We start from the raw sequence: 16,735 nt of genomic DNA, 5'->3' as shown, positions 1-16,735 counted from the left end.
CCGCGTCTTCAACGGGTACATGTCCTGTATTTTATAGCAGTCAACTCTTGCTTTTATACTATTTTTGTGGAGCCAACGAGAGAGACTACTGCACTTGTTGCAAGCCACAGTAATTACCAAAATTCTCTTCATGGTGAAATGTAAACGGTCTCAAGTTTTTTCCCGATTCTTTGTCAAACAGCAAACCAACTCAGACTAATGAATGCAGAAAGCCGCTACATCTTCTCTTGTCACGTGGCTAGATACGTGACACGAGCGTGAGGCAAAAAGACAGCTTGATTCCAGTTACAGCTTGTATCGAGGCCAAGTTTTTCTAAATGCACGAAGGACGTGGTTGGGGTATCGGGGATGGGCGAACGGATCGGCGTCTGTGCACTGTATTTCTGAGGCCTCATTTACATGTTAAGAGGATGATCCTAATACTAGTTTATAGGATCATCGTCCTTTCATGTAAAATAGAATGGCCCTAGTACTAGGATCATCCGAGCGCGAAATGTTTTCAGCTTTCAGTTTACATGTAAAGGATTGCATTTGGCCCTAGGATCATCCCTTATCTCAGATAGGATGATCCTAGCGATAGGGCCAAATGCAATCCTTCACATGGTAACTGATCGAAAGCTGAAAACATGCCATTCTCTTTCCACGTAAATTGGGCCTTATTTATCTGTCTTCATTCTTTACAGCTGTGGTGGAAACATGTTGTTGAATGTTGGCCCGACAGCAGACGGCCGTATCATTCCCGCATTTGAGGAACGTCTGCTGCAGATGGGACAGTGGCTGTCTGTGAATGGTGAAGCTATTTACAGCACCAAACCTTGGAGAGTTCAAAACGACACTCTTAACAAAGATGTCTGGTTAGTTTCTGAATGATCCACCCGTCGGTCAATCGGCAACACGCCACACTGTAGCAAACGTTGTATACACTTGTTACGTTTTGAAAAAGCTGGTTCTCGATCGTTTGCAAATACTGAGAAGATTGTAGGCGATCGAAGCGATTGGGAGCGATCGGGGGTTCTCATATGATCGTTGCGATCGCCTGGCATGAGCGAAGACCTACGAAAAACAATCATTTCAGCCCTAGATCGAACACAATAGCAGCCTTCAATGAAAGAGCAGAACTCGTGGCCTCCTATCTTCTCAGTTATTGCAGTTTTACGGAGAAGAAGGAAAAGGGAAGCTAAAAGGATTCAACACGGCCTATCCAAGCGTTCGTGATCGCCTCAATCGCCGCTGACGTTAGAGATCGTCTGTGTTATGTTCTCATATAATCGCCCCGATCGCAAGCAAACTTTTTGAAGCGACAGAGGTGATAGCCTGCGTTGCAGACGAACAAAACCCCGGGGTTTTGTTCGTCTGCAACGCAGGCTACAGAGGTGATAGAAATGATCGGGGCGACTATATAAGAACCAGGCTAAAGGGATTCGTACTAGAATTGAACGCAAAAATATAAAGAGGCTGTTGTTTAATCGAGAACAATTTATCTCAACACCAAGTAATTGTTGTTTGTTATTTTTTACTAGGTACACGTCCAAGAATGGCACCGTGTACGCCATTGCCCTTGGGTGGCCATTTACCGGTGAACTCACTCTCGGAGCTCCAATCTCCACTGAACACACTCAAGTTACCATGTTAGGTTACGAAGGAAAGTTTGCTTGGAAGCCAGCTGGCGACAAAGGTGGCATAATAGTAACAGTTCCTTGCATCCCCGCGAACAAACTGAAGTCCAAATGGGCCTGGGTTTTCAAGCTGGAATACGTTCACTAAATCAGCATAGCTTTTATGTAACCTGCGATCAACCAAAACGCGCTATTTTCTCAAGGACCCATGCAACAATCACACCCTTGGCTTTGTGATGAATGTAGGATTTTATCAAATTTATGTAGTACTAGCTTAAAGAATTGAGAATAGATCAAAATTAAAGATATACATTTTGTAGCTGTCTCTCTTTTGTTATTTCTTTGCCTTCTTTTGAATGAAACACCTGATAGTCATCTCAAACATTAAGTTGACAGGTTTTTGGTAAAGTAGTTTCGCGCTCTCGTTTGTCAGTTTTAAAGTAACAAAGCTATTTGCCAGCTAACCTCTGGCCCATTTTTTAAGGGCACCAGGTTGAGAAGCACTGCAAATGAGGACACCACGCGGCCCCGCGAGTTCTTGCCGGTGAGGCATTCGGAATTCTGTTTGCTGGAAATTTTGAAGTGGAGATGTAACCTTTTGCTGAATGTGAAGGATAATGAGACAAACTGCGCATAGTCAGAACTTTTTGTTCGACATTCTGGTTACAAACGTTTCTCGGTGTAGTTAGCCACCCTCTTGCAAAATGACTGAGAGAGAGATATTGTTCTGAGCCTAACACACCTTTCCCTGTTTTTTAACCCAAACTCCGGCGTTTAGACTGAGGAACTAGAGAAATGAGTTTAACTACTGTTGGGAAACCCAGAGTATATGGGTGTTGCAAACTTCAAGCCTCCTCATAAATTCACCCTGAGGGTTTGTTATTTGGCTGATGTTAAATGCCTTTTTTGCGCGTGGCAGTTTTTAAATAGAGAAAGTGAAAGGTTTTTATTTAACGATAAAAATTGTCATGCATATAGGATGAACATAAAATTTTCAGTCTGGGGTCAGCATTGGGGTAGGACAGAAAATATAATGTATTCATCACGCTAATAGATGACCGCAGTCCGAAGTCTACGTTTCACCGGTTGGCAGGTCCAGCTTGGATTCCTGCCAGAAGCGAGAATGTTGGCTGGCCAAATGAAGCCGTGTTATGGGGAATAGCAAGTCTCCTATGGAAATCCTATAGAGCACTTATTTATATTGAAATTAGTACTGCACTCTTAAAAATGGGTCAAAATTTATTAGTTATCTTGTCTCGTCGTAGCCTGATTCTCATACGGTTCAGGTCTCTCGCGGCCACGTACAAAAAGGGAGAGAGTGCGTGGTGGACCATCTGAGGTCATCTGAGAATCTAATGCATTAATTGAAGATACGGTTCAATAAGTAAAATTCGCAATTTTCACAGGCGTTTGTAATTCGGCGTTTGCACAAATGTATGTCAGAAGATTACAAAATTTGCTGAGCTATCTCTTCTTTTCTCTGTGCAAGGTGCAGGTAAAAAAAAATTGAAGCACCCCTGCTTTTACGACGGTCTTTCTAACAGTTTCGGGGCTTTTCTGTTCAAAATTTATCATAGCAACCCCTCATATGCACGAGACCTTCTGCATTGCAAAGTGTCTGATTCAGGCAGGTGATATCATAGCGATCACTAAATTAATCCAGTTTAACCGGAGTAAAGACTTTCGTCTCGCGCGCTCAATAACTCCCCCCCCCCCCCCCCCCCCACCACCACACACACTTTTCTGAGATGTCTATCATTTGACCCTTATAATTCCATACTCAGTCTGATGAAACACTCAGAGATCTGTGATGTGCCTCTGATTGCGAAACTTTAAAACCGAACAGCTGCAGGAACGCTAAACAGATCTTTGTAGAGCTAGGTCCTCAGTATGTCGGACACCTTGTAGGAAAAGATGACAGACACCTGTTTACTCACACTAAGCGTGTATGGAGGCCATGTTGGTTTGATTCAAACACTGTCTACAAGAATTGCTGCATGTACTCAAATCGCCACAAGCGAATCGTTTTTGTGCAAATGGAAAAACAGATGTCAGTGAAACAACAGAAATTAACTTTAGATTCAGATCAGAATAAGCGAATCCCTAGGCAGCCAACTAAAACAGATCTTTCCAAACTGAAAAATGTTTCGAATCAAAGACTTCTGTTCCATCTTGCTGAAATAATAGAGCTGAACAATAGCGCTAAGATTTGTGATGCTTTTTGACACGGTTGGCACAAACAATGTTTGATAAAATGGAGTGGACAACGAGGCGGACAAAGCACAAATAAGTTTGAACAGGTATCAAAATGTTAAATTTATTTAAAACAAGTCTCAATAGATCTACCTAAATATTTCTACCCCAATATTTTTACCCCCTCCTTGTTAACCGCGCGGGCATCTACCCTTACTTTATTTTTTTTTTCGTCTTGTCAAAAACTTCCAGTAACACTTTTGCAACGTCCTATTTCACATTTCTCAGTTTCAGTACCCAGGCCCACTGCGACGGTAGTTTGTTCACAGGGATACCAGGTAAGGTGACTATTATGCCACCTTTGTCAGTCGCAGGCTTCCAAACAAACTTTCCTTCATAACCCAACATGGTAACTTGAGTGTAATTAGAAGATACTGGAGCTCCAAGAATGAGATGATCGCTAGATGGCCACTTAAGGACAATGGCGTACACTGAATCAGGTTTAGACGTGTACCTGAGAAAATTAAAAAGTAAAACATGAACGAAGAAGAAGAACTGTTCACAACCAAATTAAATCTAGAGAATGAAAATACAATGACTCGTCATTAGTGTTCACTTGGTCTTGGAGTATCTAACTTGCATCATTTGCCTTTATAACACGGAAAGGCAAATTAACGGACTAAAAATCTATAAATGAATTAACGAAGTTACGATCTTTGCTAAACGTTAGCCATAATTTTCACCAGTGCTCAGTAATTTGTTGACAACGTCCAAAAAATTATCCATATTGTTGGCTTCCTATGATCTTATACGGCAATAAATAACTTCCGTTGCATTGTTCAGCTTTAAAAAAATCACGATAAAATAAGTAAATATAACTTTAGTTAGCGTCGACGGAAACTTAATCTTCTGTCTCTTGTCAGGCGTTTGTGTCAATCCTTTTTGAGAGGCGTCTCACATTCAAGCGAAAAAACTAAATCCATTCTCATGACACAGGTCCAGGTAGTGTCCCTGATTGGTTGTTGCTGGCATGAACTCTCATAACCGACCAATAAGAGATGGTCTTCAGTGCTACGTCATCATGACATCAATAATTTGGCTCTGACTGGGCTGCCTGTTTTATCGGTGATGGAAGGAGCGTGTGACAAAGAACTATTTACTTATGCTGTGCTGATCCTTAAGCTCATTTCAACTTTAAATTTCGATGACTACTGTACATACCAAACATCTTTGTTAACAGTGTCGTTTTGAGCTCTCCAAGGTTTGGTGCTATAAATAGCTTCACCATTGACAGACAGCCACTGTCCCATCTGCAGCAGACGCTCCTGAAATATTGGCACAATCCGGCCATCTGCTGTGGGACCAACGTTCATCAGCATGTTTCCGCCACAGCTAGTCAAAAAATGTTGTAACATTAACGTCCGAAACATTTACATTTAGAACTGATTGTTAGGCTAGCAACACAGTACACATTTCATGCCCGGCGTATCAAATCGAACGTTCGGTTTTCGAACTCAATCGAACGCAATCGAACTTAATCGAACGATTAAATTCGATTTTGTTCGGTCATCGAACGAAATCGAACTCACAAAAAAAAAATGCAAATCGAACCAAATCGAACGTTCGATTAAGTCCGATGACGTTCGATTTAGTTCGGTCGCCGAACGACACCAAGCCGAGCGGCTTACGTAGTATGACTTGTGATGAAAATACAGAAGTGGTCGTTGCCCCCACTCCTCAGGAAAATGTAATTTTGCGAGAAAATCCAACGGCCATATCAAACTTGCACTGCACTAAGCACGACTCATCAGATCCAGCCACCAAAAATTATTTCAGTTGTGACTATGAAACCCATTTAAACATCGATAATAATTTTAAGATTCCCGTTGTTTGTGATTTTGACCTGAGGAAAAAAGTCATTCTCTTGATTCATGTGATCTTTCTGCTCTCGATGCTTCATACAAGCCAAATAACGGATTATTTATGGAACGTTCTCCAAGTTCTGCTTTCTACATCGCTACTTCATGCTCTGTAGATATACGAAAAACTTGTCCTGATTATATTTCTAATTTTCCACCTTAATTATCGAAATTTTGTACGCTGCTGCTTGTGTCGCAGTCAACCATCTCATTCCAGCCTTGTCACATGTCACATGTCAATTCGCAAAATGTTATTCTAAAATACGGTTTTCACTTGATACGATACGCCGATACGCCGGGGGTTGTATTTGAGTATTTATAATTAGATCCCTCATACGATTTTATAAATGGCTTACTACGTATTCCCGGGCGTATTAGATTGCTGAATATTATGTTTGTTTCTTTAGGATCAAATAAATGACAAAGATTTTGTGATACCGTGTCCAGTCACTTATTCCAAAACCATTTAAGGAATAATCATTAACTTTTTACTCGCTCATTGGGTTCCAATTTCGTTATTTTAAATTTTAGCTACAAGTTTGATTTCCGAACTAAATCGAACTTAATCGAACGCTTAATTCGATTTCGTCCGATTTGGTTCGGAAATCGAACTCACAAAAAAAATTGTTGTCCGATTTCGTTCGATGACCGAACAAAATCGAATTTAATCGTTCGATTAGATTTGATTTCGTTCGATTGAGTTCGATGAAAAATGTGTTTGATTTCGTTCGGTCTGATACGCCGGGTTCATGGCAAACTAAATGTAAAATTGAGAAAAATCTGATTTGAGAGGAAGAGAGGCAATAAGACTTTCACAAAGTCCTTCGTCATGCGGTTTTGGGCAGTCATTCAAATAAAGCGGAAAACTACAGCTGTGGTGTTGTAACACCCGTTTTCAATAACAATGTTATTCCGCTAGGCAGCTGTTTTATGATTAAATTTATCCTGGCCTGACGTGACAACATTTGTAATTCTTGTAATATAATGTATTTTCTTCAAAAGTCCCCTCAAAAAGCAGCCTGAAATTTTTGGATACCTCTTAAAATTATGAAACATGAACTGTTGATTCGTCCCACCAAGAGACCCACTAAGTATCCTTTGTGGAGTATGTATTTGAAATAAGCACCCACCCAGGTATACAGTGTCTCTTAAGCTTTGCCAAAAACTTGATGTTCTGTGCAATCTCACAAGTAGACCTAGGAGAGGGGGCCTGAAACCCACATTTTGTTAACAAAATGCAACCCCAGCAGCTCTCATAAGCTTGTAATTCCACTGGTCCCCTAGTGCAGCAGTTGCTATTGTTTGCTATTGTTCTCTCAAAGGGTAGTGACACCATTCATGTGAGACCTTGCAGATAACTCAGTGACCCAAAATTTTTGCCTGATCTTTTGTTAAAGCAAGAACAGGCAAAGGCCCATATATTCATCCAGGGCCACACTTAGCCCATTTTGAGCACATCTTGATCGACCACGTAGTGTAAAGTACATTTTTACAGTTCCTGTAATGTTTTATATATTTTACCTGACTGTGGAAACCAACTGGAAAAGGAGTTCATTCATGTTTAAAACATCCTTCATTGACATATCTCGTCTGAAGCCCCAGGAAACCCTATCAACAGTCATGGCATTCTCCCATTTATGTTTCTGGAGGGTACCTAGAACAAAAAAAAGGTTCAAATAAATTTTTTAATTTCAATAGCAGCCGAGGAAATTGGAGAGATCAGTGCATTCTCACAGGGGAATTTCACCTATAGACTACAAGATCTTCCTATCCAGACCATGCTTACTTATCTCACTCTTCCCTGACATTTTTTTCTCCCTTTACCCCACTAGGGAGCCTTTTTGCACACGACATTTCAGTTAATGGCATCCTTTTGAATCCTCAGAATAGGAGGAAATAGATGGCTTTTTGGTGTCAAAGCTTAACCGGCTGCTGTTCTGTAGCACTGAGTTCTGTGGTTCTGAGTCACTGTTACACCCTCTGAGTGGGATGTTACTCTCATCCCACCCCCTCCAATAACCAGGAATGTAGCTAAGAGTCGGCTACTGGCTAATTTCACCACCTTAAATAGGGCTGAAAACTCACTAGAATGCAGTCTCTTAGAAGAGCCAGCTGGGCTTGAAATGTGGGAGCCACAGTCAGAATATCCTTAATGGCTACCAATTTATCACTGTCAGAGTACTGAGTGTCTTGCCAAAGAAGACAAGTCACCTCAAACCAAAAACTGCAAATACAAGACAAATGGCACTGTGCCTCCCATATAAATAATTCTTCATTCATAATACCAGTATTATCAATATTTTCATGGGAGGTGCAGTGGCCAAATGGTAAGAGCGCCGGACTCCGGATTGAGCGGTCCGAGTTCGAGCCCCGGCCAGGGTCACTTGTGTTGTGTTCTTGGGCAAGACACTTTACTCTCATAGTGCCTCTCTCCACCCAGGTGTATAAATGGGTACCGGCGACATAATGCTGGGGGGAACCCTGCGATGGACTAGCATCCCATTCAGGGGGGAGTAGAAATATTCCTAGCCGCTTAATGCTACGGAAACCGGAATAAGATTCGGCAGCGTGGGCCACTTGGCTCGTGGCTTCTCCTCCTTATCAATATTTTCAAGGTGACAATACCTGGATTGTAACGATCTGTACAGGTGAATGTCCCTCCATGATGACACTTACAGCCATTGTCACACCAACGATCATTAACCACGACAGTGTCTTTGACAGGGCTGCCAACAAGGATGGAAATTTATATTACCTCAAAAACAAGTTGCAATAACTACCTCTATAAAATCCAATGAGCAATTATAACAATAATAACAACTTTATTTATAATAAGTGACTGGTCTTCTAGCTAACCATATAATAATAATTATAATAATAATAATAATAATAATAATAATAATAATAATAATAATAATAATAATAATAATAACGGCTTTATTGGAAGAGCTTCCACAGAGTGGCTCTTCGTCTTCCAAATAAACTAAATTTACAAAGAGTTATTAAAATATATAAAAGATTATTATTTACAATATTTACAATAAAAAATAATCAAAGGGCACTTAGAGCCAGCTCATTCTTCTGCCTCTTTCGGGGGGGGGGGGGGGTGGGAAGGGTAGGGTTTGGGAGTGGTGGTGGTGAATGGAAATGTACTGGTACAGTTCACTTAAGTCAAGTACAGTCCCGTGTAAAGTCAAAATCAGATACGCATGTGAAAAGAAATGAAATCACAATTTCACAACTTCTAAAAATGGTGCAACGTGAATCAAGTTGCCGAGCTGTTTAGACCTTAGGGACCCTAAACGTATTTTCACGTATTTTAACACGCGCTGACACAAGCGATCAAATCCATTGAGGCAGCCGGAAGTAATTTTACATGGCCCCATTCCCCGCTACGTAAAAGTCCACAAGCAGTTATTTAAAAAAGAAATAGTATTTCGTTTCCGGATCGCGGTACGATAAGCATAATAAAAATATAAATAATAGGAAGAGAAGATTCTAGGTCGAGAATCAGTATTACGCGGAAAGGAATTGCGAAACAGTCAAGTTTTTTGCATGCATGCACATTCCTTTACCCTTCCGTGCCAGAAAAAACGAGACATCCGAAGACATCCAGTCTTGTTTGCTCTTCTTAGTGCTATTATTGATGGAAAATGTAAAGTCAACAACAACATAGACAGAAAAGCTAGAATGTTTACATAACAATTAAACACGGAAAGGGCTTTCACAATATTTTTCACCAATACATCGCTTCTTGACAAATATAATTTCGATATTTGAAGAACATGTTTTTACTGCTAAAACGTGTGGAGATTGTGGTTACGAGCTTTCTTCTGGTTGGATAGTGTGTAAATAGTTCATATCTTCCACGAAGCTCAGATACACATGTGAAAAGAAATGAAATGAATATTTGTTACCGTTTTAAATTACTGAATTGCGTTTTGAATAACCTTTCTGTCAGCACGCATCTACCGGGCAGTGACAATCATTGTTCATGGATTGAGCAGCGAATGAAATTTGAGAGAAAGATGCGCACGAACACGTCGTGTAAAACGGATGACGTGAGTCACGGGAAATGAGATGACTACAAAGAGAGTTGACGTGGCTTTATTTTTGGTTCATTGTACACATAGAGAAATGCGTGCGGGTGAACATCAACTGCGTAACGTCATAAGTTAATTTTTGAATGGCTCTTTATCGTTTTACTTGGACGTGTCCAGGGTTCTTAGAAAGAGGAAATTCAATAAAAACTATACATTTGATACATTTTCGTTCTCGGAAATATTAGCTGTCAAGCTACTCTAAATTCGAGTTTAAATAAAGTTTTATTATTATTATTATTTCGGCGACGTGCGCAGATCGTGCATTTCTAAAAAAGAGAGTTGACGTAACTTTAGGTTTATTTTTGGTTCATTGTGCACGTACAGAAATGCATGCAGGGACGCGTGCGGGTGAACATCAGCTGCGTCACGTCACGAGCCAAAACCAACTCTACTTCAAACATACCAAAAAAATTCCATTGATTCCATATTTTAGATCGCTCTTTATACTTTCTGTTGGACATAGACAGATTGGGGTCAGGGCCGAGGACATGTTGAGGGGTCTCAGAAAAGAAAAAAAAATGAAAATATACATTTGATAATTTTTTGTAATAACGACACGTGCGGGTTGTAGTCGTAGTTGACGTAGCTTTAGTTTTGGTTCATTGTAGACCAGTAGTTCCGAAATTGTCATTTGATGTTAATTTATTTATTACACTATACAATGATTTCACTTCTTTTCACATTTGCATCTGAGCTTCACTGAAGTTATTTTTGGCGTTACTAAGGGGGCAGGGGTAGCATATAAAATTACTTCCGTTCTACCAGTAGTTCCGAAATTGTCATTTGATGTTAATTTATTTATTACACTATACAATGATTTCATTTCTTTTCACATTTGCATCTGAGCTTCACTGAAGTTATTTTTTGGCGTTACTTAGGGGGCAGGGGTAGCATATAAAATTACTTCCGTTCTACAACTTCCGTCCACACAATTTTTGTACACGCAGACTTCCGTCAACATATGTATCACTTCAGGTCCACACAATTTTTGTACACGCAGACTTCCGTCAACATCTGTATCACTTCCGGTCCACACAATTTTTGTACACGCAGACTTCCGTCGACATCTGTATCACTTCCGGTCCACACAATTTTTGTACACGCAGACTTCCGTCAACATCTGTATCACTTCCGGTCCACACAATTTTTGTACACGCAGACTTCCGTCAACATCTGTATCACTTCCGGTCCACACAATTTTTGTACACGCAGACTTCCGTCAACATTTGTATCACTCTATTACTCATTCTGGAGAATGAGCTAAAAACTATGAAATCTGAAACTTCTCATAAAATTACACGAATACTATAAAAATGGATCACTAAAAAGTCATTCGATTTGTAAAAAGAAAAAAATAAAACTGAGGGTAAAATTAACCTATGCGAGACTTTGCATTTTTGAATAAAATGTCTTTAACGGCCTTGATAATCAAAGAGGTCTATGACCTACTCGTGAACGCGTTAGATTCCTTTGAACAGTATAGTATCGATGGAAAATATTCATTATAGTGATTAATAATATTAATCAACTTTATTTAAAGAGGGTGAACATATAACAGGTCGCTTAGGTATAAGAATTACTTTTTTCATCATTTTAATTGCTCAGTAAACCGATGGCTCAGTGGTACTGCCCTGCGTTCTGAAGCGTGTGACCCGGGATCGACTCTCATACCCTGTGGCTAAAATTCTTTTTTCTTCTTATTTTTTTTTTCACGGATATTATATACATATCTGTCTTGTATAGAGTTTCGTTACTCTTTTACTGATTATCCTTTATTAAATCGTGCCGTGATTTAACCTTCCCAGTCTTTTAATAACACATACATAAAGTCACTGGTCATCGTTTCCGAATGTTCGCGATTATTATATACGAAAAGGCAATATTTCATCGTTTGGGAAACGATTGTTTCTCATTTACAGGGTGAAGTATTTTCTACACTTATTTCTTTGAAATGATACCTTTGTAAAGCTGTATTTTTATCCACAGCCGAGGGAAACGAAATTTAGAAAGCGCCCGTGAGCATACCTAATTTGCATAATGTTAACAACGATGGAAGGAAGGACGGATGGACGGATGGCTCACTTTCCCCACTATACTCGTTCATTATGCATTCACGAGTAAAAAGGGTATATGTGGGTATATTTCGTACGTTCGCTGGTAGGCCATTAAAACTAGTTGCGGCCATGTGTTGGAAAGTGTTCGCCTCTTTTGGAACTGATAGTTTGGGTGCCACAGATGATCGCAGGTTATAAGCTGTAACTGAGTGTACATCCAAACGTAGATAGTCTGGCCAGTGAATGCTATGTTGTGCTAATTGAATGTTATTTTAAGCAGACTTAACTCCCTTCCATATAAAATAAAGGCCTACTTATCGGGGACACAATGGAATCTGGCAAGGTTTATTTTAAGACTAAAGGGTTGAAAATAAGAAATTTTTTATGAAAAATAATTAATTTTAGCATTTCCTAAGAACATGTACAACAGATCTTGTTCAGCTTGGGTGTGTGGAGACTTAAGCATTACCAGGATGCTGAAACCTTAGGTTTAAAAACTATTGCCTATATGAGCAAGACATGACTTTTCTAGCAAACGTCTGAGACCACATCACGTTTACACTAGCAAGACTCTTGTATGTCTTAACTTCTCTGTACAGCATGTATTTAATGGTCCTTATAGGTTTGGAAACTCGCTCAGTACCGGTACTTAATAAATCACGATAATTTCAAGCAGAAGACGTTAAGTTAGCACCTGTCGTTATAGAGCCATGCTAGAAACTCACGACTCCCCCAGTACGTATCAGGTCCATGTGGTCCATCTGCAAACAAATACTCAGGTTTGTACGTGTTGAACAAGTCGTACAGCTCCGGCATCAGCACTTCCTGTGGATACCAAAATGAAATTCAGACCAATGCATGTAAACACAAAATACTGCAGCCAAAAGTTGTATTGATCCCCCCTCTCTGATTAATTATAATTATTATAGCCTGATCTCCCAAACAGATCTTATAATTATTTTCTTAAACTCTTAACATCTGGTCTCCACTGATTTCTCTAATTAATTATTAATGTTTTGTAACTTGATCCTTACATTTCAATATTACAAGAAACCAAAGAGAGCATGATAGCTTTAATTAATATTGTCTTGCTGGACAAACAAGAACAACATAATTATTAGAAAAATAAGGTATGACAATCAATTAATTAATGAGGCCTTCCAAGGGGGGTAGCCGTGTCGCAAGGTCGCATGTTTCTGAGAACCCATGTCGCCTAGCTAACAGCGGTAAATGTCGTTGTCGTTTTTTACCCCATTGTTTTGCTGTCGCTTCGTGTTGCTGTCGCATTTCAGTGCTGTAATGATGTCGCTTGTCGCTTTTAAAATATTCCATGTCGCCTGAGTTTTCAGGGTCATGTCGCTTGTCGCTTTTACCCCTTGGAAGGCCTCATTAATAAGGGAAGTAAATAAATCGCTATCCCCCAAATAGTGATTTATCTGGTGGAAAGTGTTATCCACCCTTTGAACAACTGTGGCCTGATGACTTGCAATATTTAAGTTCAAATTAAATTTTTTTCCTAATATAATAGCAGTCCGGCAGTCATCCTCATGTTGTGTGGCATACAAGGCCTTCTAATTGCTGGTCATGCTAGTGCATGGAGCTAATGTAACTGTTACATGATTGTATAAATTAACATATTAACATACACTTTACCTTAACATAATCCTGAGTTGTGAAATTATTTGCAACATCTTTCACATATAAAGGATGAAACCACTCATACAGTGAATGGTACAATCCAAGGGTGATATTTGTATTTTTCCTTATAGATTGTGAAAATTCAGCTGAAACATAACAATAATACATACAAACAAATATTAAAGGAATATTAACAAATTAATAAATTATTTTTTGCATGTCAGGGCTCGAGACTAAATTTATGGCTAACTAGCCAAGTGGCTAGTGACAGCTTTGATTTCACTAGCCAAAACGTATTTTCTACTAGCCACAATTTTAAGCATAGTTCTTTTTTTTTGGGGGGGGGGGGGTGAAAACAATGTCCGATAATGTTTAAACCTTAAGCCGTAAAGTGTTCCTTAAATCTTCACGTTTTTTCCCTTAAAAATTGGGCTTTGTTCTTCACTATAAAAAATTGTACATGTACAATCGTTTTTGTCAACTAGAATTTTGTTTAAAGCTTCACATTCTATAATGTCAACAGTTTACTTTTTAGTTATAATTATTCTCTGAGACGATTTTAATAAATGCGGTTTCTTGCCACTAATGCCTGATTTTTTCACTAGCCATTTTGGCTAGTGAAAGGCCAAAAGCTACTAGCCAAAACTGCATTTTTACTAGCCTTTGGCTAGTTGGCTACTGTCAGTCTCGAGCCCTGCATGTAAGGTTTGGTATGAAGAATTTTCAACTACATGTACAGTACCAGTTTGGTTCCTGACTTTGACTGAAAGGGTGTATATTTGCAACAGCGACAAGTTTTCCACAAATAGGCAACAGGTGGGTTGGAAACGAGCAACAAAGCAACATCAGAACCCCCCTTGGAAGGCCTCTTTAATAACTATTCTGGATACAGGGCTGTATTGCAGTGTTCGACTGAGCCTGAGAGTTTGCAGTGTTCACTTTTGGTTCAAGTTTTCAGGAGGTTCCAGAAATAGAGGGTTAGAGAAATCAGGACTCTACTATATATGGCTTAAATGAATGCTAGTGATAATTACCCACAAGATCCCTGTGAGGTCCATTGTCAACAGAGTTCCAGTTCCATGACACATTAGATCTCCAGTTTGTCCATCCTTCATGATGTTTACTGGTCAGCACTACATACCTGTTAATAAAAACACCTAGTAATTTATTACAGGCATGTGACTGTAACACATTTTGCTGGCAGGTATAGCTCATTATTATGACTGACATTTTTCTTCTAGTTCCTTTAATTTGGCCACCCTGTCAACTGGTCAATAACATGACTATGGGTTCAGAATCGAAGGGGCTGTACAAGTTTGCAGATCAATGGATTTGGCCGTAAAAAGTGCACAGATTACAGACTTTTGTGATAAATTGAGTGGATTTGTGGATTTCAAAAACAGTGGATGGCAGATTAACCGAGAATTTTGGCCCAGATTCTGGTCTCTGCTTATGTCCTGAAGTTTGTAATTTGTTGATCCTAAATGAGTATTTGGACAATGGATCTTGGGACAAGGCTTAAATAACCTTTGACCTTGTTACTGGGAATAGGTGATGCTTTACCTAGTGCGGAAACGTTGCCTTCATATAAACATGCAAATATGATAGGAAACTTCTTAATAAATCATCACAAAAACAAACATCTACAGTCTGTTGGAGTGAAACTGCATCAGAGAAAGTTATCAAGTAGGCATTGACATGGATTTGAACAAAAATAGCGCCAGTTCAGAATGGGCCAAAAAATAGCACAGACGGACACATTTGCATAGCCCTATTTCCCCCTCCCCCCACACACTCGCCCTTGTCCAGTTGGTAGGTAGCTCATTATTATGACTGACATTTTTCTTCAAGTTCCTTTAATTTGGCCCCACTGTCAACTGGTTAATAACATGACTATGGGTTTGGAAGGGGCTGAACAAGTTTGCAGATGATCATATAAACATGCAAAAACAATAGAAAAGTTCTTGATAAATCATCACAAAAACAAACATCTACAGTCTGTTGAAGTGAAACTGCATCAGAGAAAGTTATCAAGTAGACATTGACATGGATTTGAACAAAAATAGCGCCAGTTCGGAATGGGCCAAAAAATAGCACAGACGGACACATTTGCATACCCCTATCCCCCCCCCCCCCCCCCCCCCCCCACACTCGCCCTAGTCCAGCAAAACATACCTGGGGCGTAGTAAAGCCAAGCAATAATTGTTGACTACCTTGCCCTTTCCCTGTGCCCTCCTGTGCCCAAATTATGCCCATCTGTCATTGGAAAACTGCTCTAAATAAACACAAGGTGACAAATTGTTTATTACGTCATACCTTGCTCCTGACTTGGCCAATATCTCTGCCCAGGTGTCTGGGTTGAAAAATTCAGCTTTAAACATTGGCGCAAAATCAGCATATTCAAAATTTGGTGGGTAATTCTGCTTCATAAATTCCACATAGCTTGGTATCTGTTGATGTTTCCAGCGGTACCAAAACCACTCAGATCCAAAACTTGGCACAGAGTACACCCCCCAGTGTATGAAAATACCAAACTTGGCCTCATCATACCAAGAGGGCAGAGGACGTGAGTCCAGCGATTCCCACGTTGGCTTATACTGAGCTGATCCAAAGCTCAAAAAGAATAGGAGGATACAAACTGTTATAATTTGAATCATTTCTGACTGCAACTCCGTCAAAATATAAACGATGCAATGCGATTTTCAGCCTTCTGGTCCGCCTGTTCCTGCGTCAGCTCCCGAGCTCAAGATTTAAGACTGATCTATCTTCTCGACAATCTGCAAATGAGAGAGAATAAAGTAATCAACGTTATCAGTCTAAGTTTCACTTGAATTCAGATCCAAAAAAATTATTGACTTACAGAGAGCGAAGAGCACGAACACAAATCAGCGACAGGCACGTTGCGGATCAAGTAAACTTACGTCGGTTACGAAATTTTTGGCGAGGTTTTGCACAGAAGGTGGTCTCTGTCTGCAGTAAAAGTACTCGCCACTTCGAACCTTTCAAGGTCTAGATCATGCTTCAGCTTTTTATTTTGAAAACATAGTCAGAAATCAGTCTGAATCTAGTCTGAAAACTTTTCCAACACAGCTTCGAACATTCACATTTCTACTCCCTAGTTCCAGTTTTTTCTCGGCGAAGCAATGATATTTTGGCTGGTGACTCCCCACCTACTCCACCCCTACTATCTTCCTTATGCTATCTGTCAATCA

General features: G+C 39.8%; 2 protein-coding genes across 4 annotated transcripts in view; one reads left to right on the top strand and one right to left on the bottom strand.

Annotated features, from left to right (window-relative positions):
* Window positions 1-1,935, top strand: part of LOC144643653 (alpha-L-fucosidase-like) — a 29,306-nt gene extending 27,371 nt beyond the window's left edge. For both annotated transcript variants that reach the window (XM_078502971.1, XM_078502972.1), the window contains exons 8-9: window positions 684-854; window positions 1,521-1,935. In XM_078502971.1, coding sequence (XP_078359097.1) covers window positions 684-854; window positions 1,521-1,764 — 415 coding nt within the window. In that variant the 3' untranslated portion in view covers window positions 1,765-1,935. The remainder of the gene's footprint in view (window positions 1-683; window positions 855-1,520) is intronic.
* A 1,976-nt stretch (window positions 1,936-3,911) lies between these two features.
* On the bottom strand, window positions 3,912-16,611 carry LOC144643651 (alpha-L-fucosidase-like). 2 transcript variants are annotated; one of them, XM_078502968.1, is made up of 9 exons: window positions 16,384-16,611; window positions 15,840-16,300; window positions 14,558-14,664; window positions 13,539-13,669; window positions 12,580-12,710; window positions 8,354-8,454; window positions 7,250-7,382; window positions 5,031-5,201; window positions 3,912-4,323 (listed from the first exon to the last, which is right to left on the bottom strand). In XM_078502968.1, the coding sequence occupies exons 2-9, from the start codon at window positions 16,178-16,180 to the stop codon at window positions 4,080-4,082; spliced, it is 1,359 nt and encodes a 452-aa protein (XP_078359094.1). In that variant the 5' UTR covers window positions 16,181-16,300; window positions 16,384-16,611; the 3' UTR covers window positions 3,912-4,079. The 2 variants fall into 2 exon arrangements, with proteins under 2 accessions (XP_078359094.1, XP_078359095.1); XM_078502969.1 differs by having other exon boundaries at window positions 16,445-16,611.
* Window positions 16,612-16,735: the final 124 nt, after the last annotated feature.

The sequence above is a fragment of the Oculina patagonica genome, chromosome 2, assembly GCF_052425735.1.
Source record: "Oculina patagonica isolate OP01 chromosome 2, crgOcupat, whole genome shotgun sequence".
NCBI lineage: Eukaryota > Metazoa > Cnidaria > Anthozoa > Scleractinia > Oculinidae > Oculina > Oculina patagonica.
This window is presented reverse-complemented; position numbering and strand designations above follow the sequence as displayed.